Raw genomic sequence first — 25,166 nt, 5'->3', positions numbered from 1 at the left:
AACGTTTCAAATCGCCCGGCTAAAATTGAAATGCTTTGAGTCACAATATTGACCGCTAGATGTCAGATATATATTTCCCCTCTTTTCCTCCCAACTTAGACATCTCCCCCCAACATCCCGACCCCACTTTTGTCGGCCTTCTGCAACGGCCTTGCGCAGTGTCCCCTCGGGCGAATTTCATCCCAAAAACAGCCGTAGGGGGTGTAAAAAGCTTCTCTTTTGAGGTAGTTGCCATGATGCAGTTGACTGCTGGTCTTCAGTCCTAGAGTTGTTGGCGGTTCGTTACGTTCACCGAAGCTGCTGCTCGGTCGTGTGTGTGTGTGTGTCTGTTTTGCATTTCTCCCCCTCACCCCCTTATTCCCCCCAACTATTTTTATCATTGGAAAAAAGCAGCAAACACAAAAATTTCGGTGTGTTTGTCCAAACAAGTTTCACACACACAAATCTCTTGGTAAAGAAATAATCAAAAGTGTTTGTTGGGGGGCTGTTATCGATTTGCCAGCCCGAAAAAAAGTTCCGTGTGTGTGTGCGAGACGACATGGCGTCATCTGAGATCGGTGGCTGAAAACTCTTGTGGAAAAAATAACACACACAACCAACCAACATAAATCTCTCTTTGCCACCAAATGTTGGGTTACCAGGAATCATTTGACTGCCGATTTTGTTGATTGAGAAAGAGAAAAGATTCATCTGCTGTGATCCATCTGTGTGGGGAAAAAAAAGAAACTGAAAAATAATGGCTGCTGCTGCTGCTAAAACGAGCGGCTATTCAACTGCCACCATGTTTGGATTAATTTTAATGATGGCGTGGTCGTCGTCGTGTTGGGCGTCGTCGTGGCAAGAAAACGTCAGGCCCATCATGTTCGTTCCTTACGGTAAGATTTGCCAAAAAACCATTTTCTTTTTCTTTTCGTTCATGGTTATGTTATTCCTGTCTGATAGTTCCCCCCATTGAAACAGGAAATGGTCAATTCTATAGGGGTAGAAAAAATAACTTGACTTTGGTCTTATTTATTCCTGTTGCTTTTCTTTCCTCCCCCTGGCTCAGTTCAAAAAATAATAGACAAACCCTGAAGGTGCCTAGCACTACCAGCTGCTGTCGCGTGCCCATCTTAGAGACCAAGACCAGATGGTCACCTGATGTGTGTTATTTATTTCAAATGAAAATATACACACACACCAGGATGAATTTTCAGTCCCCCTTCGTTGTAAAAATTGAGAGGAAGAAAATGTAAATTCTAATTTCCAAGAGAAAACCTGCATGTCTGTTGGACCGTACAATATTTAGTGGATCGATTCTCTTCATTAGAGAAGGAAACTTTCTTTTCAGATATAGGGAAAAAGAATATCAATAGACTTTTTACCTATTAATAGCTACAAGAAGAAAAAGGGTTTCATTCTGGGGTTGGTGTGTGGTTTTGATCCTTTTGTTGTCCCAGAAAATAATAGCAATAAAATAGAGGGGGAAAAAAGGTTTTTCTTCGCCAGCGGATCAAATGTGTGTGTGGATGTGAGGGTCCAGGTGGGACAATCTTCATCTACCTTGTAAAAAAAAAAACCGTCTGAAATGTATTTTCTATTTTTTTATTGTTCGGTTTATTTTTTAAAAATTCTGGGTGCGTTCCACCATAAATCGTCTTTTGTGTGTGTGGCGTTATTTCCAGGTGAATATCATTTTTTTAAAAAAAGATTCTCTACTCCTTTTGAACCTGTCGTCTATACCCCATCTACATCCACACGCATTTTGGTTTTATCGTTTTTTTTTCCCGTTTGGTCTCCTCCCTGAAATATTTTTTAAGGGTTGGAAAATTTTAAAAAAAAGAAAAGTTTAATGTTCATTTTTCACGGTTGAAGAGTGAATAAAGAATGAACATTTTATTTTTATTATTTTTCACGAAAAAAGTTTGTTGTGATTTCCCGTTATAAAATATTCAATCTCTTTTCTCTCGACCAAAAAAGGAGGGGGAAACCACTTCCGGCAGGATGTGTCTTGTGTCTTCTCTCTGTTTAAAATTTCGTCTGAGAGAGAATAGAAATCTCATAACTTAACATGCAAAACAAATCATTCAGTTTAACCTGTTGGCCTCGATGTCATGTGTACGACTTATGAAAAGAGAATCTCTCTCCACTCTCTTTTCTCTTCTAAAAGGCAATGAGATAAGATGTAAATGTCTGTCTGATTATACAAACACAAAATTACACTCTAGGGCTTTTTGGCTTCGGTATCATTCGAGTTTAAAACATAATTTTTTCGGGTTGTCTTGAAAGGTTAAGTTGCCATCCATCCATTCAGTTTTTTCCCGTTGGATGACGGACACCACCACCACCGGCGACTCACCTGGTTTTTATTATTCTGCGGTTATTAGGGCGACATCTAATATTACCAGTTTGTCTTTCTCTCCCTTTCACATCGTAATGCATTTTAATGTGGGCCACAATAAGACAAGTGAAGGGGGGATCCGAAAGAAGAAGAAACCACCGCACCTCGCACGGTGTTGGTTTACTTTTGATGGCCACAATCTTTAAGGAGGGGCCAAGACGAAGAAGCTATTGGAGAAGAAGCATCAAAGTACTAAGTAGGAAAGAGCAACAGGGTCGTAAGATATAGCTAAGAAGTTTCACGTTTCATATTTTTTTTTTCTCGGCTAGCTCGTCATCCGGCCGGAGCTTCTTGACTCATCAGCTGGATTACCTCTCTCTCCTGTCTTGTTGGCTTTTTCTCACAGACATTCAGTCAGACAGACAGGACATTGGATTCACAGTCGGTTGACTTTTTCTTTGTTGTTGTTGTTGTTGGGCTCCATGGAATTGTTTAATGACTCGGCGGATGATGAATCACCCGGCCACTATTCCACCCTCTCTTCTTTTCTTCTTGCGTACACAGAAAACTTCAAATTTTATTCCTCCGTCAGTTGCTGCTGTTGTTGTTGTTTGGTTGCGCGATTTCGGTCGTTGATCATCTGGTTGCGTTGCACAAGGGACGAAGGGGCCTTTTATGAAAAACTTTCAGGGGAGCTCTGGTGTCGATTGAATGTCTGCCCGTTTTCCCCAGTTTGCTAGGAGGAGAGTGAACGATGGGCCTGGTATAGTGTGTGTCTTGGGAGGCATTCCACCAGGCTCCTAAAAACCGAAAGGGCAGTAGCCAGGAGCAGCAGTTTCTCAACCAAGAAAGAAAATAAACTCTGAAGGAGAGAGAACTTGCGAGAGCCCCATGAAGGGGGGAAAAACATCCAGGGGCGCCCCTGGGTCGTCCTTCTCTTTTATTTTGTTGGCAACTGGACAAACCGTCGTATCTCATCCATCATCCCTCTCTCTCTCTCTCTCTACTTCTTTCTAGTTTCATTCTCCCATTTTCTCCCATCTCCTCGCATTCATCCGTTTGCTTCCACACACTCCGCAGGGAAATCATGTCGAGAGCCAAAGAAGAAGAAACAAGAAATTTCTTCTTTCGCTTCTCTTTTCATCCGTTTCTCTCTTTTCCACCGACTTTCCATCGTTTAACCCAACAAACAAGAAACTCTGGACTTGGCCAGTTCTTTTGGTTGTTTGGGTTTTTACTACCCAGTGGGGCCGGCCTTGGATGATGTTCTCGTATTTTTATTTTCTACTTTTTAAAAAAGAAAAAGAAATGTCCGTGCAATAAAGTTGCGCGCGGAATTTGAAATCCCCTCTTATTCGTTCCGCCGTTTCGAGAAAACAAAAATATTTTTGGTTAGGAAAAAAAAAGATTGGCGAGACGCACCATAACCCGCCCACAATAATAGCACACTCTTACTCTGTGTGTGTGTGTGTGCAAGAAAAACAACACCGAGGAAGAAAACCGCTGGCAATGGTTCATCAACTCAATTTTTTAACAGCCCCCCCCACAAAAAACAATGGGGAAGAAGCCATTTCGTAAGGGCAAAGGAATTTTTATTTATTTATTTTCCCATTATTTCATGGTCGGGGTCTTATTGATTGCGTGGAAAAAAAAATTAAAAATAAAACTAACAAACTTTTTGGTATAGGTCCCTTGGAAAGTTCAAAGTTTTTCGGCGGTTGCGTCATTGGTTTTGCCTCTTCCTTTTCGGCTGTGTCTCCTAATCTGGAGATGACGTGCTGATTTTATTGACCTTTTTTTTTTCTCTTTTTGGGTTGTTGTTATCTAATTAGACGGAAGGAAGGAGGGAGGGGAGAGATTCGGCGCTAAAGATAAAAGGGCTGGGTGTGGTTTCCGCTCCTCGCCCAATTCTTCATTTCTTGCAGCTACTTAACTTTTGTGGGGTGATTTACCGTCGAGTTGGCTGTTGTTGTTGTTTGAATGCGGATGGTGGTTGGTTAACCCGACTAGAAAAATGGCGAGAGAGAGACCCGCGCTGGTGGTAATCAGGGTAGAAAAGAAGAAAAAAAGTCCAAGTTATTTATGACTTGGCAGGAACCGCCACCCTAAAAGAAAATGGGGAGAGACGACTCCATCAGCTCCCCCCCCCCTCCCGACACACAGACAACGTGAATTTATATCGTTCCATTTCCTTGTCTACTTGATGGACTGGTGTACTTGAAACCAGCAAGAAAATGTATGTCGTGTCATTCGGCTCGCAGCAGGGCCAAAACTATGCAAAGGTGGTGGCTGGGTGGGTTTGGGGGTTCACATTCCGACAGGTGAGAGAACCCCCCCGAGTCTATTGGAATTCCAGGTGTCTTGTGTGTGTGGTACCTTCTTCTTTTTATTATTAAAAAACACGTTTTTTTCTTTGGGTCCTGGATTCCGATAGCCCATTTTGATTTGTGGTGGTGGGGGGAGGCCATTTTTGTGTGATTGTATTGACCACACACAAATCAAATTGACCGCCCTTTTTTTTCTAGTGTGTGGTGGTGGTGATGCTCTGTGATGGCCGATGATTTCAAATCGTTTCCACAGCGTTGCCAGTTGAACACTGTCGTAAAAGTGGAATCTCTTTTCTTTTCCAGGACGTGTTTATGAGGTTTAAAACCCTCCTACTACTAAAGTCTAACTTTACCATCTTATTTGCCTTTTCTTGTCTTATTTTTCTCTGTGTGGGTTTTTCAGCTTAAACACAGACGTTCATATAGTCGACTCTCTTTTGTCTTTTGTGTGTTTGTGTTTGGAGATTTATCGCGTTGGCCCGCCCACAGCGTCTTTTTTCGGGGGGTAACTGGATGGGGGTTTGTGCATTTGGTCGTGGGTGACTATATGGCCTGGCCCGTCACCCAATCGATATCTCTGTCTGTGTGTGTGTTACATTGTCCGTGAGGTTGGGAGACTCGTGGGGCCGTTCGCTTTAGTGCGTCTGTGTCGTAGATACGAGGAAAGTCGACGGGCAGGCCCTCCTCCCCAAAGCCAAAAAAATGTAATAAAATATCTGAGGGGAGGGGAGTAGAGTGGGAGAGAGAGAGAAATAAGAGTCGGTGCATCATCACATATGCAACACGGGAGAGAGAGAGCCTTTTTTATTTTATATAACACTACCAAAACTTTCTCTCTTTCTATAATAGCCAGCCCTGGTATATAATTATACATGTAGGCCGAACCCCTCCACATCATCCCCTGCTGTTCAAAACTTCCATTTTTTTCTCCCTTCTTCTTCTACCAGAACCTTTTTCTTGTTGTTGTTGTTGTTGTTGTTGTTCCCTGGATACCCTGGACTTTTTTTTCTAGACGTCTGGAAAAAAAAACATTTTTTGGAATATTTTTTTAAAAGAATCTAACAAAAGAAGGAGCAGCCAGAGGCGATTTCTTCATTGCTTTTACTGGTCTGAAACAATAGCTAGAGCTGGAAATTTCAGTGTGTGTCCAGTGTGTGGGACAACAAGAACAACAGCTTGGGTTGTTGTTATTGTCGTCTGGTCCAGGGAGTGTTGCTGGTGCGCCATGTGACGTAGACGGATAAAGGTCCCCAGCACAGCAGCAGCCGAGATATTATTACAATACACACATAACGGACTGTGTATGGACGCGTTGACATGACCATAAGGGCCGACCCAAGTCTGTCGAAAAGATAATATTTTACTTCTCTCTCTCTCTCCCCACTTCCCATTGTCATTTATTGCATTCTGTCGGAACTGCGGAGAATGACGTCATTGGAATTGCGAGAGAGAGTGAGAGGAAAAGAAAAGAGAAATAATTCCGCTGGAATTGTCGTTGTTTGTGTGACAACACACAAAAGGGACCCCGAATTTTTTCCCGGTATAAAACACAATGTCGAAATGGCAACAATGTTGGGCTTTTGTCCGAGGTACGTGAGTGTATAGTAGTATAGGGAGCCAAGAAAAAGAAAGATGGGCGGAGTTTGAATTGGCTCAATCACGGAGAAATCAGGAGAGAACGGAATCGGGGAGGAGGCCGGCCCAAAGTGCCAAGAAACAGCCAAAGTCGACGGACCACTTGGACCGTGAAAAAAGAAAACAAAAATAAGAAAAAGAACTGGCAATGGAAATAGATGGAAAAATGTGTGCCGTGCCTTGGCGCATCTCGCGCACACATCCGTCGCAGCCGAAGAATTCCCGCTCCCGTCGACTTGACACGTTTCTCTTCGGTCGGCTGCCGTTTCTATTTTTTTTTTTTTGTTGATTCCGTGTTACCTTTTCGACTTGATTAACTCGTTATCTGGCACACACACTCGCTCCCGTTTCGGTGGCCGAGGGACTTGTTTTTTAATTTGATTTATTCCGTCACGGTTCACGTCGGTTGTGTCTATATCCCGCCGACTTAAAAAGAAAAAAAAAACCACAACTCAATTCACATTTTATCTACACTCACAAAATTTTCGATATCGGCAATTGTTGCGCAACAAACGGCCAGGTGAATCCAACCGCCAACGCCATCTACCTTCGGCTATTTCCTTGTGCGAAAAACTACAACAACCGAAATCCCCCAACCGCAAACGAGGGTCAACAACAGCGACATGGGAAAGAAAAGAGGATAAACCACACAACAACAACAACAATCTTAGATATATATACCCTCCTTCTTCCTTCTCCCCCCGTGTCCATTATCAAAAAAAGGTACACGTCTGGAAAAGATAAAGAAAAAGAGGCTCAGAGTCTATAAAAGTGTGTTCTTTTTTGTGACCTCTTATTTTATTATTGATAGTGGCAGAAGGGGAGGGGGACTCTGACTGACTCTCTTCCCACGACCTTCTTGACGTGACCTCAACTTGTTGTCTTGTTTGTTTTGTGTGTGTCTCTCGTCTCTCGTGTTGGACGTCAGTCGAAATTCTTTTGATTTTTTTTTTTCAAATCTCCCGCGCACACTTTGCGTACGTGTGGAATCGACGCAAGTGGGACGGAGATTGGGAATGAGATTGGGAACGATGTGCCACTTTGAATTCGATTCGGGGGGTAAATGGCCTAGCTTGGTCTTAATATAATGATATATGCAAATGAAATGCATACCCCGTCGCTTATTTGACGAGGCGAAATCCAAAATGTGAGACCCGCCCAAAATCGCCTATTTTTAAATGCAATTCCAAGTTTAAAGTTGAAGTTACTACTATAGGGAGGAGGATTTTGTGTTCTTCTTTGTGTCTAACCGACTGGAAGCTTTTTGGGGGAGGCAGCAACCGGAATAGAGTGAATCTCCCATATATACAACTATCTTGTCTGTCTGTCTGTCCGTTCTCTCCCCCCCTTGGCCGAACTTGTCTCTCCGCACCCCTCGCGATTCCGGAAGGAAGCGCCCAGTCCCTATATCCGGATGAGGAGTGGCGTAGGAGGCGCTCCTCCCTTTCGATCTCTTGTAATCATTTCCAGTGGGGGATGGAGGGGGCAGAAGGAAAAAAGTGGAGAATAGAAAAAGATGCGTCATCTATGCAGATTTGCCCCTTTCTAAGGACGAAATGCGTTTCATCTAGCTCCCCCCCCCCTCCTTGTCCTCTTCCGACAGATTTACCAGTTGGCCATTAACGAACGTGCGCCCAGCAGATGGTTTCGATATCCAATTTAAAAAAAAAAAAGACAAAATAGGAAGAAAGATGAAACGCTCATCTTTCCGACGCGCCCAGTCGAATGGAATAAAAGCTTTTCCCAGTCTGAAAATAACTTTTGAATGTCATAAATAATCCTGTCGATAAAATGGTCAAACGGGCATTTGTCTGTCTGGCCCAGCTGTCTTGAGAAGGGAGCCTATTCACGGTGTGTGTTTGTTGTTTTCCACCAGTTTAGCTCAGTTTTTTAAAAGCTTGTTGAATTGTTTGGTGGGGAAATAACATTCAAACATGGGGCGCGCCATCTGCCGCTCTTGTGTCTTTTTGAAATGGCCATTGCCTCGGCTAAGATGAATGGACTCGTCACCTTGCGCTTCTTCACCTAGACGCCGCTACATCGTCTTGTGTGTGTTATGATTACACGCTCGTATATTTGACGGGCGGCGGTAGAGACGGCCGTTAAGTAGGGCTACCGGCCAGACTAGTCCAACCCGGAGGCTCTTTCTTTCTATCGTTTTTAGCTCAAAGACAATGCGATTAGTCTAATAGAGTTTCAACGCCATCTCTTTCCTTTTTTTCCCTTGTGTAGTAATACGGAACGGAGAGAGAACACTAATGCGAGCGGCTAGGAGCGGCAGCTAGGAGCGTGACTAACGGCCTCCTCCCGGGGTCGACTGACACAGTAGTCGTTGTGCCCATCCATTTTCCCCAAAGTCCGAGACTAGAGGAAGAATTTTTATTTCATCACAAGAGAGCCTCTTGGTTGTTGTTGTTGTTGTTTCAGGGCGCGGGCGAATGTGGAAATCGAATAACGACACACAAAAAAATACCAAAATGAGCCCGTCGTCCATCATCTTTTTTTCTTTTTTAGTGGACATTATTTGAACGATGCCCATCTTCTCTATTTGATGATCCATCCTCCTTTATCCCAGACACACATAAAAAATGACAAAACTTGTATTTGTTTTTTGTTTTTATATTTTTATTTAAAAGTTTTGGCAGCGGGAGGACTTTGTAGCGCTCCCGGATTTTCACTTGTTTTGTTTTTCCTTGAAAATTTTTTTCAGTTAAGAAATGTTTCGGCAATGACGTCACGGTAATCGGTCAATGGCGTGTGTGTCTCTCTCTACTACAAAAGATTTCTAATCTCCACACACACACGAAGAGAATAAAAAGCCAATGATGATTCACCGTTTTTTTGTCGACAGCGTTGCCGAATTATTTCGCCATTAGGAACTTTGGACTGTTTAACGACCCCCTTGATATTCTAATTGCGTAACAATTGCGATACACACACAGACAGAGAGAGAAATTTCTCTCTCTCGAGTGGTGTGGTCGAATCATTTCCATTTGCCGCCATCGATCAAAAAGTCTGTGATTATCATCCCGAAATCAAACTTTTATTTTTCCTTATCTTATCTCTCTGCCAGTAGAAATTCCGAGATTTGTCAGAGTTGCTCTACATTTCTCTCTCTCGTTTTCTGCCTTTCACTTTCCTATCCCCCCCATCCCCCTGTTGTACTTGTGTGGAGTGTCTGAGCGCTCTTTATGTACATGAGAGGGGCCGTGTGTGTGTGTGCTGCAATATAGTGTTTCTCCCGAAAAGGGCCCACCCAGAAAACGGATCAATACTCTTCTCTCTCCATGGCAAATAGCTCCTAACCTCCCTCCTCCTCCTATTGCTCCTAGTCTGGCTACTACCCCATTTTCTATCCCCCAATTTCGTTCTGCCAACACTGGAGATCAATCAGATGGAGCATCAAGTCCTCCTACCCAGATAGGAGCAGCAGCAGCAACGTCGCATTGAATGTCAACGTTGTTATGTTTGCGCTTGTGTAACACGGAGGAATGGGAATGGCCCCCCCCCCTCCACTCTGTTGTGTTAGGTTCGCTTGTCTAGTAGATTGGGTTTTGATTTGTATTTGATTTTTTAGAGTCATATCTGCTGGCCAAATAGTGTACGTTGTAACACATTTTTCTGATGATTTGGTTTTGATTTTCTTTTCCAGGATCAGACGAAGCGGTCCGTTTCCAAGGCAACACGACCAGCAAAGATCACTTCCGGTTATTGCAGTCGGATGGAGAGTTCGTCCTAGTCGGCGCAAGGTACTGTATATCATCTATCTATTGATCGATTCTTCATCTTTCTTTTGATTAGATTTTCATATCTTTTTCATCAAATGTTTCCGAGCAAAGAGTTTTTGGCTTTAGAAAAAAAAAGCGGAAGGAAATTAAATTTTTGCGATTGAAATAACTTTTGGGGGGGTCGGAAGGAAAGAAAAAAAATAAAAGTGCAGAGCCGGGGGCGCTTTTTAAATGATTGAATTGGTAAAAAAGAAAAAGGAAAAAAAAAGTTATGATTCGTGTATCTTCTCTTCACCAGTCGAATCAAAGAAGTTTTACTTTTTTTTCGACTCTTTTATAGTTTGGTAACTATGCAACTTTTTTTTTTCTTTCCCGTCTTCCTTCTCTCTCTGTGCGTTATATAAACATGAAGAGGAGAAGAAGATTGGATCGGATGTTTTTTTATTTTATTTTTCAAGTGAAATCCGCCGAGACAACCAATAGGAAGGGGGGAAGTGGAGTGTAGTAGTGGTGGGGGGTTGCCGGGCTACCAATAACCCAACCCGTCCATCATTTTATTCCGGCGGAGGGAATTTTTTCAAATATCTTTTTTATTTTACTCCGGCTGTCGTCGCCCGACGTGACGACCTTATCGTTTTCGATCAAATCGGAGAAAAAATAAAAACAAAAACATGAAATTGTGTATCACATGACACACACGGGCAATTTTCACTTGTCGAACATGTAACCACCCACCCCTCAACCCCCTCTGTCGTACCGAACAAAATTGAAAAGAAAAACCCCACTGCCGAGCAGAGAGAGATAGAGAAACATTACATACACAAGTTACAAGATTATATAGACTGTACACAAGTGGAGGGGGGAGAGAGTTGTATGCAACATGGATATCCGTCCATCCGTCAATGGATGCCGCCTCTCCCTCTCCGATGGATCGATATTATCTCCCCCCCATCTCTCTATTTTGTGTATTTTTATCTTCTCCACTGGTAGAAAAAGAAGAAGAGGATTGCGCCATCAAACTCTGGGGGCCGTGACGAAGAGAGTCGGGGGGAGGGACGGGGAGATTTCACAAACTCCCACACTCATCTCATGATGATGGATATCCTTTCCACTTAAACCTTTGATTCACCTCTCTCTCTCCCCCAACCCCACCCCAGAGCCCACCTCTTTGGATTATGCAAATGGAAAAAACGGGAAAACGTTATTACAGCGTGCGAGAGAGAGACACTGGCCGGCATATCAATCAGCCCATATTGAGAAGAGGGGAAGAGAAAAAGAGGCGAGGCTTTATTTAAAATCAAAAAGAAGAAAATGAAATTTTGTTTTTTTCTTTTTTTTTGGGCGAAAATTCTCTGGAGATTTCACGAGATTCTTATTGGCTAAAAGGAATTTTGCCCGGCCGCTAAAAAGGTTGTTGCGTGCCTAGCGGGAGAGAGAAGTCTATCCGGATGCGGAGACTTCACGCACAGTCCCGGAATAAAAACAAAAAACACAAAAGAATCACGCGATTTAGTCTCTCTGGCTGAACTGCAATCGAATCAAAAAATCTTGGAACAAAAGAAAATTCATTTCAGTGGCAAAAGAAAAGAAAAACAACCAAACCAAACAAACTATTTACAGTTTGATGACATCGTCAGTTTCGGGTTGTTGTTGTTGTTATCGTGAATCCCGGTTGACCGTTTCGAGTCGGGAACGAATCGTGACTGGAATATTCTCTTTCACCCGTTAACATTTTTGAAAAAAGAAACTTTTGGTTATCTCTCGCCTGATTCTTTCTATTATCAAAGCCCAGGCTCTCATCTCTCTCTCTCGTGTACACACACAATGGTGCCGGATCGATTGTACAACAACAACAACAACTACGGCGTAGTGTATAGTCTTTCTGTTTTCTCTCTCATCTGCGCGACTGGTACACAGTTTCTCCGTGTCTCATTAACAAGTCAAACAAGAAAAAGGGAAAAACGCGTTTGCGTTTCGGGTGCGGAGGACAAGGCCGGGGGGAACTCGTGTCGGGTTTGCGTGTGGTCCGTTGGTTTGTATGGAACTTTGCTTGAGAAGGATCTCGAGTCCAAAGAAAAGGAGCCCAGGAGCTCCCCCCCCTCTCACCCTCCAGCTGGATGATAAAACGATCATTAACACACACAGACAAGGAGCTAGAAGAAACTTATGCAAAACATACACACACAAACTGGGCGAGGGATTTGCGTCCCCCCTACTATCTCTGAACAATCGTTAGACAACAACACACACATACGGGGTGGTAGGAGGATGGAGGACAAGTTGTACAACAGCAATTTTTTCACGCGTGCAAGGAGCCAATGATGTTGGGCTCCTGACGATCGATTCTCTCATCATCCCAGTCGTTTCTTTTTATGACCGGGCGTTTCTGTGGTGGTGGGGTCGATTGGGCGCGACATCTATTCCAGTTCCACTTTATATTTTTGCATATTCCACACACAAGAGTCTATGACGGTCGGGAATCACGTCCCGGCAATAGAAGAGAAACAAAAGAAGATCGATATCTTCTCTCCCTGGGATCTGCTCGACGATTTTCTTGTTGGCCAATGCGAAACTCGAAAAAAAGATAAGAGAAGAAACTGTGGCGGGCGGCATTGTGTCGCATCAGGGATTTTATTGAACGCGCCAAGTCGTCAAGGAAACGCTCCCGCACAAGAAGAAGAATCAGAATCTTCTTTTTTCCTTCTTCTTCTTCGTCTATTGTCTGTCCGTGTCGTGATATCTCCTTTCCGGGTGGGGGTTGAGTAGGGGGGGTTTACAGTTGGCCAAAAAATAGTCGAGAGGATCGACAAGACGCTTCTCACTCACGATCGTGAAGAGAGTAGATGGGGGGGGGAGCTATTTCGGACGTCGGAAGTCGGGAGACTAGGAGGAGGAAATGGGAAAGAAGGAGGGGTGGCGGCTAAAAAGGAATACCACCACCACCACCGCAAATAGAGACTAATAGACAGACAGGAGGAGAGGGGGGAGGGGGTTAGGAGCGGCGTTGAAACATTCAAGGAGCCAAGGAGCCTCCATTTTTGCTTATCTGAAAAAAAGGAGGATCTTTTATGGCGTTTTTGGAGGGGGTGGGGTGGGGTCGGGACCAACTCTCTGGCGCCCATGCGCGCCGTCACTTATCGATCCTCCTTTTTCGGCTACCCCCCCATCCCCCCCACGGGTGCTTGTGTAATGTGTAATCCCGTCGACTACGCAGTTACGTTTTTGGAGGGGAAATAAATTGACGGCAATATCACAAAATTCAATAAATGTCTACCACCCACCCACCCACCGACGCCCACGCCGATGAACCAAATCGAGTGGAAGTCGATTCGTTTTTTTCAATGAAATGTTTTATTTAAAAAAAAATAAAATATGAAACTAATTTGTATTTATTTGTTTGTTTGTTTTATCGCAGGAATGCCGTCTACAATCTGAGCATGCCGACCATGGTGGAGAATAAGGTAAAAGAAAATGGGCCAGCCAAAGAGATTTGGGTTGTGTGTGAGGGGTGGGGGGGGGGGGGGATTGGCGGGGGATCCTATTTGGATTATCCCATCATCTTGTTGTTTCTTCTCCATTTGATTGTGTGTGTCGTGTTGCTCATATCTGTCCCTCCCTTGTTCATCCCTCACTCTGACTGGGCCGGCAATAACTTTTTCTCTTCTTTTATACTGTACGTGTACACCCACACAGGCAAGCGGGTGGAGGGATCGATATGATAAAGACCCTCTCTCCCACTGGCTCCTTGTTTCTATCGATATAATTCCTGGCGGAGCTCCTTGGGGGAGACGATGGAAGAGTCTAAAAAAAGGAGAGTAGCTCCTTGTTTGCAATGAAGGCAAAGGAGTTTTTTCTTTCCCCAGTCAAGGAGTGATGGAAAGGAGGGGTTCACGGACGTGGCCGGAATGGGTCAGCAGTTCACGTACACCCCACAAGGGGTATACCGGCCAGCAGCAGCAGGAGCTATGGATATAATAGAGAGATGGTGGTGGTGGTGGTAGGAGGAGGGGCTTTAGACCGGGGGATCAGAATGCAGTTGCCGTGTGTGTGTGTCCATGAGACTTGGAAGCTCAATTAAGATCCTGTCGACAACAGCCTCCTCGGCGCAACCTTTTTCTCTTCTTCTTTCCCTGGAAAGCCATTGGCGACGCAAGACTTAACGAGCTTTCCTCGACTCTCTTTTGTTTTTCCTATCCTCTTGTTAATGAGCATATGAAGAAAACAAAAAAAAATGGCTGTGAGGCCCAGCTCGGGCTCGATTCTCTCTCTTAATGATTTATTCATTTTCCCAGGGCTGATTAGGAATGGAGATAAAAAAATAAAAGAGACTCTCTACGTCTACCGACTATTAGTCGAGGTCAGTCAGTCATCATCATCGTTGTTGTACAGCTCCTTATTTGGGGCGTCCGAGTAGAGACGAAAGAAAAGAGTTTCTACCTTCTTCTTCTTCTGTATTATGTTTCTTCATCCATCCATCCATCCCTTTTGGGAGTCTTATTTCTTTCAATCTTCTTCTTCTTCGTCTTTCGACTTTTCTTCACGGCGCCACTTTGGGATCAAACAGATGCGCTTCTCTCTTCAGAGGATTTTCCCTATCGTTTCGTATTCCTCCGGGGCGAATATCCTTTTTTTCTTCTTTTAAAAAGGGAGGAGGGATAGAAAAAGATATTCATAATAATAAAAATAAAAAATAAAAAGAGACTTAGGAAACGTGCCCGTTTGGCATGGCAAAGGACTGGGCGTGTGTATTTATATTTATATTTTTATTTTTCTCTCTGCGGGAAAGAAGAGATGCGCGTGAGAAAAGTGTAGACATAGATATTCCGGAATAAGCTCCTTTCAAATCCCTTTGGCCCTGGGTATAAGACGGGGGCCTAGAGCTCCTAATATAGCAACAGTTCAAACATGCTGAAAAATCAGACATGACGGGAGCACACACACACACACAGAGAAAGAGCCAGGCAAAACTTTTGCCCAGGCTTTGCCCAGGCTGGAAAGCTACGGAATTAACGCGACTTATTGCAACTGGGTGATGTGTGGTGTAGTAGTGGGGGTGGGTGAAAATGAGGAAAGACCCTCCCAGTCTAGGAAGCGTTTCCGTCCGGCTGCGTTATTCATCATCATCATCTTCTCTCGACGCAGATGCCGATAGGAAAAACGGGCCACCCACAAAAATGTCCAGCCGAAAAATATTTCTTTTGATTTATATTTACTCTTTTTCTTTTTTTCCTTGGGCCAGTTTGGCGTTTGATTATTTTTGGGCTTTAAGGTCGTGTGTGCCGGCCAGCTGGATCGATAACAGGCCAGCGCTGCCTCATTCATGCCTTTTTGACTTATTGACGAGGCCTTGGCTCTTAATGGTAGTAAAAGGCTATGTATAGCGATCCTGTTGGTTGTTTTTGCTCTGTGAGCTCCTCATTGGAGCTCCTGGTTAGTTGGTGGGGGGAGGTGGCGAGTGTGTGGATGTCTCATTAATAATTCCGGCGGACGCAAGTGACCGTCACGAATAGACGCCATCGATTTGTTTTCCTGGCCAATTTTCGGCACGCTTTCGCTTATTCCTGGCAACTGGGGTAGCTCCGATTGACGTCATTCATCCATCATTCAATCAAACGTGTTTTCGTGTGTGTGTTCCACTGTCTGGTCAGGCTGTATTTAGATGTACACTACACTAGCAAGTGATTTCCAGCAGTTTGATGGATTTTATTTCTTTTATTTTTTTTATATTTATTTTGCAGAAAGTCGAATGGTTCGCCCTGGAGGATCACGTGAAAATGTGCCAACTCAAAGGACGCAGCGAGGTACTGTAACCACCACAACTTTTCCATCCACCACCAGCATTTCACCATTTTCTTTTTTGTCTTTTCTTATCCGCAGGAGGAATGCCAGAATTACATCCGAGTGCTGGCCATGAAGAGTCCCGGCCGTCTGTTGCTATGCGGCACTCACGCTTACAAGCCCATGTGCCGTGAATACGCCTACAAGGTAAACTCTCCCCCCCAAAAAATGTTTCACTCTGCGCAATCCTTGCCGGTTGCTGGGATTCGATCCTCACCTTTTTTTCTTCTTCACCGACGACGACATTGATTGGCCCTGCGGCTGACATTGGTTGCGCCACTCACGAAAATGGCAATAAGGAGGGATCAATGGTTTAAGAAGAGGTGGGGAGATGATGCTCCTGATGCTGCCGGGCGGTGTGTGTTTGACGTGACGTCTTTTGAGCCCCCCGGCAGCCGCCATCTGATGATGTCGAACCGTCTTGTTTTATTTTGGATTTTTCCACCAACCACACCAGTTTATTTGGGACGGATCGATATTGTGTGTGTGTAACTGGTTCAAGTTGTGCCGGGGGATTGACGTCAGCTCCTCCTCCCACCGTTGATCGTTTAGCTCCCGCCGGCGCTAAATTGTTGTCTGATTTTTGTTTTCTTTTTTATTTATTTTTTTTTTCTTGCCCGCGTGACGCACTCGACACTCTACACGACAGGAAGGTGAATACGTCCTGGAGAAGCAGGTCAACGGCCAGGGTGTCAGCCCTTACGATCCATCACACAACAGCACGGCCGTCCTTGTGGGTAAGCGCAACCTTCTCTCCTATTTTTCCTTTTTCTAGACTGGACGATTTGACATGGCGGACGGATGTGCAATTTCTCTTCCTGGACGGACGGACCTCCACTCGCTGTGTTTTTCCTTATTGCTTTCCTGGGAAACAAATTCGGATCGATTGTGGGGGGGTCGTCGGGACGGAATCGCTCAATCACGTCTATGTGCGCGTTTGCATTTGTTTCGTTTTGTTTTATTTATTTGTCTTGTTTCTTTTATTTCATTTTTGATTAGACGGCGAATTGTTTGTCGGAACGGTGGCCGATTTCTCCGGAATGGATCCGCTCATTTACCGGGAACCGCTGCGCACCGAGCAGTATGACGCCACCAATCTCAACGGTAAGTCCATCGAAAAAATCCATTTCGTCATCACCCCCCATGACATTTTCTCCTCCCCCCGTGCAAAATGTCAACGTTGTGTGTCAACTGGCATTCACCGGAATCGGGATCGATTCGTTTCAGAAATTTATGAATCGAATTGCGGGGCCAGTTTATTTTTTCCCAACACCGGATGGAGCCATATCCAGCGGAATGTTGTTTCATCACGGCGTTTCACGATGATGGCAATTGCGTGAAGGAATGAGTGTGGGGGTGGGGTTAAAAAATGGGTGCTAGGGTGGAAATGAACGATGAGTTTATATGTGCCACTACTGACTACTACTACTACTTACCCGTATAGAATATTGATGGAAGGTGTGTGTGCGTTGTGTTTCCTAACGTCAAAACTTTTGGGGTTCCATATCCTTTTTTTCGTGTGTGTGTGTGTCGTGTTTCTTTTGTTTTTATTACTTTCCCCCCTCCTTTTTTGGGGGGATATTTTGTTTCATCTCTGCGTGTATGTGTGTGTGTCGTACGCACTTAAAACGTCACGCTAGAGGCGCTATTGTTTGATCAATATTTCCCAGCCGAACCGCCCGACACCCGCGTTCACGCACTCACGCACAAGTTAATTCATTTGAATTTTTTTCCTTTTTTCTTTTTGTTTTCTGACGGTTGGCTGATCAGCTCCTAATTTCGTCAGCTCGTTCGCTCACGGTGATTACGTCTACTTCACGTTCAGGGAGACGGCCGTCGAGTACATGAACTGCGGCAAGGTGAGTGGTCTCCATTTCTTTTTAAAAATTTCATTCACGCCGATTGTCATTTGTTTTTTTCTTTGTTTGTTTGGCTGGACTAGACGGTGTACTCTAGGATCGCCCGCGTTTGCAAATCGGATCGAGGCGGACCCCACAAGTTCCGCTACCGCTGGACGTCGTTCCTCAAGTCGAGACTCAACTGTTCCGTCTCGGGAGATTACCCGTTTTACTTTAACGAAATCCGTCAGTTTCTCTTTTTCTTATTTTTGTTTTGTGCAACAGATGGGACGGTTGTGTGAATTTATTTTTCTTTTCTTTTTTGGTTGAACAGAATCGACGGCCGGCCCGTACGAAAGCCGCCACGAGGGCAAACGGGTGGACATCATTTACGCCACGTTTACGACGCCTTCCAACGCTCTGTCCGGCTCGGCCGTTTGCGCTTTCCGCCTCCACGACGTCGAGAAAGTCTTTGACGGGGCCTTCAAAGAGCAGGCCGCCTTGAACTACAACTGGCTGCCCGTTCCGGCTCACAAGGTCCGTTGTCCGTCTTTCCTTCCTTCCCTTCTTCTTCTTCTTCTTCTTTGCTTTTCCATCTCTTTCGCTTCTCTGGCCAGAATGAAAGGAAGGAAAAACAACTTTTTTTCTATTTTTCCTTCTTCTGTTGACTGGGCCAGCCAATCTGAAACGGCTGGGAATTCCTACAAGGTTCTCTTGCGGCCGATAAAATCATTGGAATTAATCACAATATTTTTTAAAAAAAGGAAAAGTTTCAAAGTCGAGAGAGAAACCACAAGAAAACCGATTTGCTCTTTTGCGGCTGGGATGGATCGCTCCTTTGGGGGGTTTTTTTAGTCTCTCTCCTCTCTTCATGCCCAGTCAAACGGAATAAATTGAAAACGTACAAGTCCTCCTCCAGACCGAGGGGTTGGGGTTGGAAAGATTCTCTGTCTGACCGCATTTCGATTATTTTTTGTGTTTGGTGGCTGGTCGTCGGAATTCATTTCACAACGGATCGAATAATTAATTGAAAATGAATTTAAAAATATTGAATTTGTCTGTGTGTGGTTTTTTAGGTGCCGGAACCGAGGCCCGGCCAGTGCGTCAACGACTCTCAGACTCTGCCGGACGTGACCCTCAACTTTATCAAATCGCATTCGCTGATGGATGAATCGGTGCCGTCCATGTTGAACGAGCCGCTCATCATCCGCACGGGATTCCAGTAAGTTTCCACATCCTCCTCCTTCTCTTCCTCCTCCTCTACCGAATTGTTGTCTGCTGGGCGTGTTCGGTAGGAGGAGGATGGTGTAGTAGTGCTTCTCCGTTCAAGTCTTGGCCTTGGCCGGCCGTATCGATTGATCGCCTTCGTTAAAAAGGATCCAATTGAGAGAGGAGAGAGTCTAACCAACCCGGGTCCGTCCCTATTTGGTCCCTTGGTTCTCTTTCCGTCCCGTTAACGCTCGACTGCCCTTTCTCTCTTCGCCCGCCCGTCCGTCCGTTCTATTTCCATTGTGCGGTATTTTATGATTGCAGCGATGGATACACTCATATATGGACTGCACTACCCCACCCTTGTGTATACTCACATACCCAACTCCCCCCCCCATCCCACCCTCCGTGCATAACGTCAAGATCGATCGCCCCATTTTTGTTCCACCACCAACCCAACCGGAAGAAAAAAAATTTTGATCCGTTGTGCAGTAGCAAAAGTGCGGATGCAGCTTCCATTTTTTGGGGGATTTTTTCTATTTTTTTTTCGTTGTCCGGATTCTTTATTATTCCCCCCCCCCTCCACTCCCACCAGTGCGGAAGAGAAGGGAGAGAAAAAAAAATTGTCCTTTAGCTGGAGCAGCAGCTCTAGTCAATTATTCTTTATCCAATTATGAAATCTAGACGGGCGGGCAACCCAAACGAAAATTGGGTTGAGCGGACAGAGGGGCTTCCATCATACGTACACGTCGATCGAATGAGAATCGAATCGCTGGCTCTCTCTATTGTGTGTGGGGGTAGGTTGCCCTCCCACCGGGCCGGCCCAGCTGTGTGACGGTAAAAAAAGAAAAAGAAAGAGAAATCCTGAAAGTAATTCAATCTGCACGGAGCTTGGAAATCTATATCGGTCCAGGCGGAGAGAGATGAGACCGCACGGTGGGCAGCGGACGTGAGATTTTTTCAATGGACGGACAGAAAGAAGAAGAAAGGACTTTGACCTCCCCCTCTCTGGCCGGTTAACTGGAACTCGCTAGTCTTATCTAGCGGATATAACTTGATTATTTCAAGAGGAGACAGACAGACAGACGGGATTGACTCGTCTCTATTGGATCCTGTCACAGTTTGACGGTCGACAACTATTTAGTGGGCAGATTGGGCGACGGTTACAAACGCACAACACAAAGTCACTCCGACCCCACCAAAAAGAATCGACAACGGTTCTGTTTGTTCGTGACAATGTCGATATTTACCGAATTACAGTCGAAAAAGGATTTCAACTCAAAAATTTATTATTGGAAAGTCGTCCCTTTTCTATTCACCCTCGCCCAGTTAATAATCAGGAAGAAATAACTGCTGTAAACTGGACACGCAGTTAACAAAAAGAAAAAAGAAAAGAGGAGGAAACGTTGTTCGTTATAGTCGACATGTCCGTCGAGATTTGGATGTTGTTTTTGTTTGTATGGAAAAATATACAAGTCCAAAGTAGTAGTAGGTACATAATCCTTTGCTGGCTGGCTGGAATGCGGCTCGTTTGTGATTACGAAGCTCTAGCCCAGCACAGGTATTTAACGAAGAAGCGCCTGACCCCCGTACGTGTGGCATTTATAACCGGCGAGCTGCTTCCCATAACGTCAGTGCGTGTCTCCCAACAATGGGAGGGGTCGAAAGTTTTCAAAAAAATGGGGGGAAAGAGGAATGCTGGGGTACTAGTCGTCTGTATATTATAAGCTTGTTCAACTTACTCCCCCCCCTCCACCATCACGGAACAAGGAACCCCTTTCCCGTGAAAAATATAAAAGACAAAAATGGAAGCCCGGAATGTCCATTGTTACCGACCATATCTGAGAAAAAACCGTTTTTTCTTTTTCTTTTTTCTTCTAGTCACCGGTTCACCAAGATCGAAGTGGATCCTCAAGTCAAAACGCCTGAAGGCAAATACTACGACGTCCTATTCATCGGCACAGGTATGTGCAACGCGCCTATTCTTATTTTGGCGGATGAGATTGGACAACAATTGATGACACCGGAGGGGGAATTTGTGTTGGAAGGAATTTTGTTTTTCATTTTCTTATTTTCTCATTTTTCTAAAAAGATAACGGCAAAGTCATCAAAGCTATCCGGACAGATTCCGGCCAACCGGTGGTCATTGAGGAAATGCAAGTCTTCCCACTTTCCGTGCCCGTCACCAACATGATGATCCACCGCGGCAAAGTGGGCGGAGGCGCCGACGGAAGCTCGGAAGAGCCGCGATTGGTTGTCTCTTCTCAGAGTGAAATCGCCTCGCTCAAACTCCAGCGTTGCTATAGCGACAAAGTCTCCACCTGCAGGTAAACAACAAAATTGACAATAACCAAATTTGAATTTCGACACCCAAAATTTCAGCGGGAAAATTTGAAATTATTTTCTTTTTCTTCCAGCGATTGCGTCAAGTTACGCGATCCGTACTGCGCCTGGGACAAGCGGAAGCAAAAATGTGTGGCCGTCGGGTCGTGGACCCTGGGCTCGAATTTGTTCCAAAACGTGGCCACTGGATTTCACGAGTCGTGCCCGGATTCGACTCACGGAAAATCGATGGTCAAGTCGCCGCCCAGTCGGGACAATAGCGCCGGATATGTGGCCTCGTCGTCCTCTTCCGGCGTGGCGGAAGCTTCGCTCTTCAACGCCGATTTCCCGGCCTCTCCGCCGTCGTCGACTGGACCTTCCAGGGGCGGCAAATCCTTCGCCACCCACAGCCACGTCGCTTCCGACTTGGCCGACGGCGTGGACAAGGACGACGGAGCCGGAGGAGGAGGAGACATGGACGCCGGAATGGACGGAAGTTTGGATTTGGACGACATGGACGACATGGGCGGCGGTGGTGGCGGCTCGGTGCGCAACGACAACGGCCCCCGCATTTCGCCCGACGAGTCGCAGCCCAAGTACACGGTCGAGACGTTGGCCATCGCCGTCGCAGCCGGATCGCTGGCCGCCCTCTTTCTCGGCTTCGTCCTGGGCTACTGCTGCGGACGCAAGTGCCGCAAGAACGAGGAGGACAACATGCCCTACCCGGACACTGAATACGAGTACTTTGAACAGCGCCAAAATTGCCACATGCGAAGGTACGATTATCAATCGATTCCGGAATTGTTGTTTTCCGCCATTTTCTAATGTTTCATTTTGTCCAAAAAAGGTTACAAGAGGATCCCAAGTTGCTTCCGCAAGAGGAGGCGACGTACGCTGAGCCGATTTTGATGCCGACGGTCAATAAGACGATGACGCTGACGCCCAGCAACATTGTCCAGCACCAGCAGCAGCAGCAGATGAATGGCAACCATTGCGGTGGCGGAGGCGGTTACAGCACGACGTCGCCCAAGGCTACCCTGCGCAAAGTCATCAACAACCACAACTCGGCTCTGACGTCCAACAACGCCAACAACACGGTGGGCGCCCTCTTCGAATCGAGCCCGTCACCTTGCCCGTCCAACGGACTCTACGCGCCCTACAGCGACCACGGCAACAATTACGCCACGGCCACCAACAACACGACAATGTCCAACAATCCGGCCAGGGATCCTTACAGCAGTTTCCGCAGTCGTGACGCTTACGGGGCCGGCTCGATGAGGAGCCAACAACAACAACCGCAACACTCGACTGGCTACAGCGGACAACAGCAGCTGGTGCCCTTGGGCGGAATGGTCGGAGGTGTGGGCGGCCTCCAGCCGCTTGGGCCGCTTGACGGCTCGGCCGCCCTCTACGGCGGAACGCTCCGATCCAGCAACAAAGCCGGAAATCTTGGCGACAATTACGGAACGGCCCGTAGTGTCAAAAAGGTCTACCTCTAAAAAAACAACAACTGCGACAAAAGAATCATATTTTTATTGGGGTCAGAATGGAATTGAAAAGAAACCACAAGATGATTAAGAAATTAGCCCCTAATATCTAATCTATCCATTTAATTATAATTATATTTAATTAAGTTGGGATTAAACGAAAAAATTAAAATTAATCTACCAATTTTTGTCTAAATTTGAGTTTCCGATTTTTGGTTGTTGTACAAAAGCGTTTGGCGTTCCCTCTACCGATCTGAATCCATTTTTAATGACACGGAACAATTATTTTGTGCCGGTTGACACCGCAGATTTATAAATAAGACATAGGAAATAAGTGTTGTATAATTTTTTGGGGGGGTTTATCTTTTCATAAAAACAAAAACTCGACGTGCGCCAGCCAGCGAGAATCGAAGGAGAGAGAAAGAAGTAGAGAAATCAGTGCAATACTGATGTCCAAATTGTCCAGCTACTGCTTTCTTTCAATCTTACATAATACAATTGTCATTGTGAAAAAAAAAGAAAAAAAAAATCCAAAAGTAAAAAAGAAAAAATTCTTGTGTGTATTTTCCCTCCTCTTTTTTCAATTTGATATATATACTACTGCTACATACACCAACAACAAATGATGGCCAATATCTCAGAACTCCAGATCCGTCTTCTTTGACGGTAATTTGTGTATAATTTATAATGTTCTGTTTCGACTTTTTCCTTTTCCGTTTTTTTTTCTTTTAAAAGACGAAATTTTTTCTTTTGTTGTGCGTTGGCGAAAAAATTAATTCAATTGCTATTATTATTAATTATTTTTTTCGCCATCCCATCATCAAACAAATTTTTTTTCTTGTTTTTCCTGTGGTCCGTGTTTCTTGTATCTGTGTCCCGGGGTGATGTGTAAATAATTTTGTAAAGTTGGTAAAAATTTAATTTTTTTTTTCTTTTAATTTTCTGAATTTTTTTTTTTATTGTAAAAGAAAAAGGCGACGATGAGAAAAATGGGAAACGACATGCAACACAGAGAAAGTTTTTTTATCAAGCTATTAATTTGTCTTTTAAAAAAATTTTTTGGGGTGGGGTCGTATCGAGCAGCTCGGAAACAACAAACCGTCTATAAATATTTTTTTTAAATTCTAGTTTTTTTTTTCTATTTTTCTTTTACTCCCCCCCAAACTCGAAATGTCTTTCCATTTAGTTGTAATTATTCCTTCCTTCCTTCCTTATCATTATTTTTTCAACAACAAAAATATTTGTGTCTATTCCTATATACCCTTACCCAGCCCGACAAGATCGTTGTTTTTGATGTGGTTCGTTATAACTATCGCCTCCCATCCAACCAACCCCTCTCCCTCCCCATCACCTCTTCTTTTTTTTTAAATAAATATAAACAAATGATAAAAAAAAAATAAGCCGGTCCTAATAATGTCCACATGTTATTTGGGACGCGATGTGACAGTCCGATCCAACTTAGAATTATTTTTTCGGGGGGTGCAATTTAAAACAAAAAAGAAGAAGAAATTACCAAATATTTGGGAACTATTTTGTCGTCTGTTGGGGTTTGTGCAAGAAGAAATCAAATCAAAGTTATCCCCGAAAAAAGAATAAAAACCCCGAAAACCCTATTTAATAAAATCAGCCACAACACAAATCGACATTCAAAATCGTGCACACACGCGTATTGATGATATGATATACATTGTCCCCGAGCTATTTAAACGGTGGCTCTCCCTACGATTCAATGATGTGAGTATAATTTTTTTAAAATCTGTGAATTATCATTTTTTGAATTGAACAAAAAAAAAAAAAACAAAATAAAATAAAAAAAAATAAAATTATTTGATTCCCTTGTGCTGTGGTGGACGAAAAAAAAAAGAATCGGTGGGTGTGTCCAGCACTTTCTCTTTTTATTTTTCTCTGTGCTGGGCGAATTTTTCCAAACGCCCTCCTCCTCTCCTTGTGTGCCATTTATTTGTTTCGTTTGATCCGTTTCTCTTTCATTTTTCCGGTCCGTTTGAAGAAAACCCAAAAAATCTAATAGCCTACTAAACCAGCGGGTGTATAAATTTGAAACTTTGACGTTCATTTCGGATAGATTGTTTTACATGCATCTTGCCACACACACGCTGCTGCCCGTCTACCTATATTTGTCTGTCTCTCTCTTCTTCTTCCTTCTTCTCTTTTTGGAACGGACCGAAAAATTTGCAAAGAAATGGTGCAAAATAAAAAAACACGGAAATAATTTGCAAAAAATAACTTAAAAAACAAAGAAATAAAAAAAAAACACAAAAATTATGCGTCGCTTTGTATCTCGAATTTGTCTGTTGTTGACCGACAATATATATACCATCCATAACGAACTTTTGTCTTTATCCTATTTTTCTACTATTTCTTCGGGTGAATATAAGTGAGCCAATTGCCAAGGGATAAAATATGATTCACTCAAATTTTTGACGCCCATTTCTGACAAAAAT

At 44.3% G+C, this 25,166-nt stretch overlaps 1 protein-coding gene across 1 annotated transcript; it reads left to right on the top strand.

The window, feature by feature from the left end:
- The first annotated feature begins 217 nt into the window (after positions 1-217).
- LOC124198731 (semaphorin-1A-like) lies at positions 218-25,052 on the top strand. Its single transcript, XM_046594751.1, has 15 exons — positions 218-875; positions 9,935-10,031; positions 13,426-13,471; positions 15,749-15,811; positions 15,888-15,995; positions 16,498-16,585; positions 16,848-16,952; positions 17,619-17,707; positions 17,791-17,932; positions 18,021-18,223; positions 18,763-18,908; positions 20,777-20,859; positions 20,988-21,222; positions 21,313-21,993; positions 22,065-25,052. Exons 1-15 carry the CDS (start codon positions 737-739, stop codon positions 22,714-22,716), a joined length of 2,877 nt encoding a protein of 958 aa, XP_046450707.1. The 5' UTR covers positions 218-736; the 3' UTR covers positions 22,717-25,052.
- The last annotated feature ends 114 nt before the right edge of the window (positions 25,053-25,166 follow it).

The sequence above is a fragment of the Daphnia pulex genome, chromosome 7 (assembly GCF_021134715.1).
Source record: "Daphnia pulex isolate KAP4 chromosome 7, ASM2113471v1".
NCBI lineage: Eukaryota > Metazoa > Arthropoda > Branchiopoda > Diplostraca > Daphniidae > Daphnia > Daphnia pulex.
Note: the sequence above shows the minus strand (reverse complement) of the source record. Positions and strands in the feature narration are given on the sequence as shown.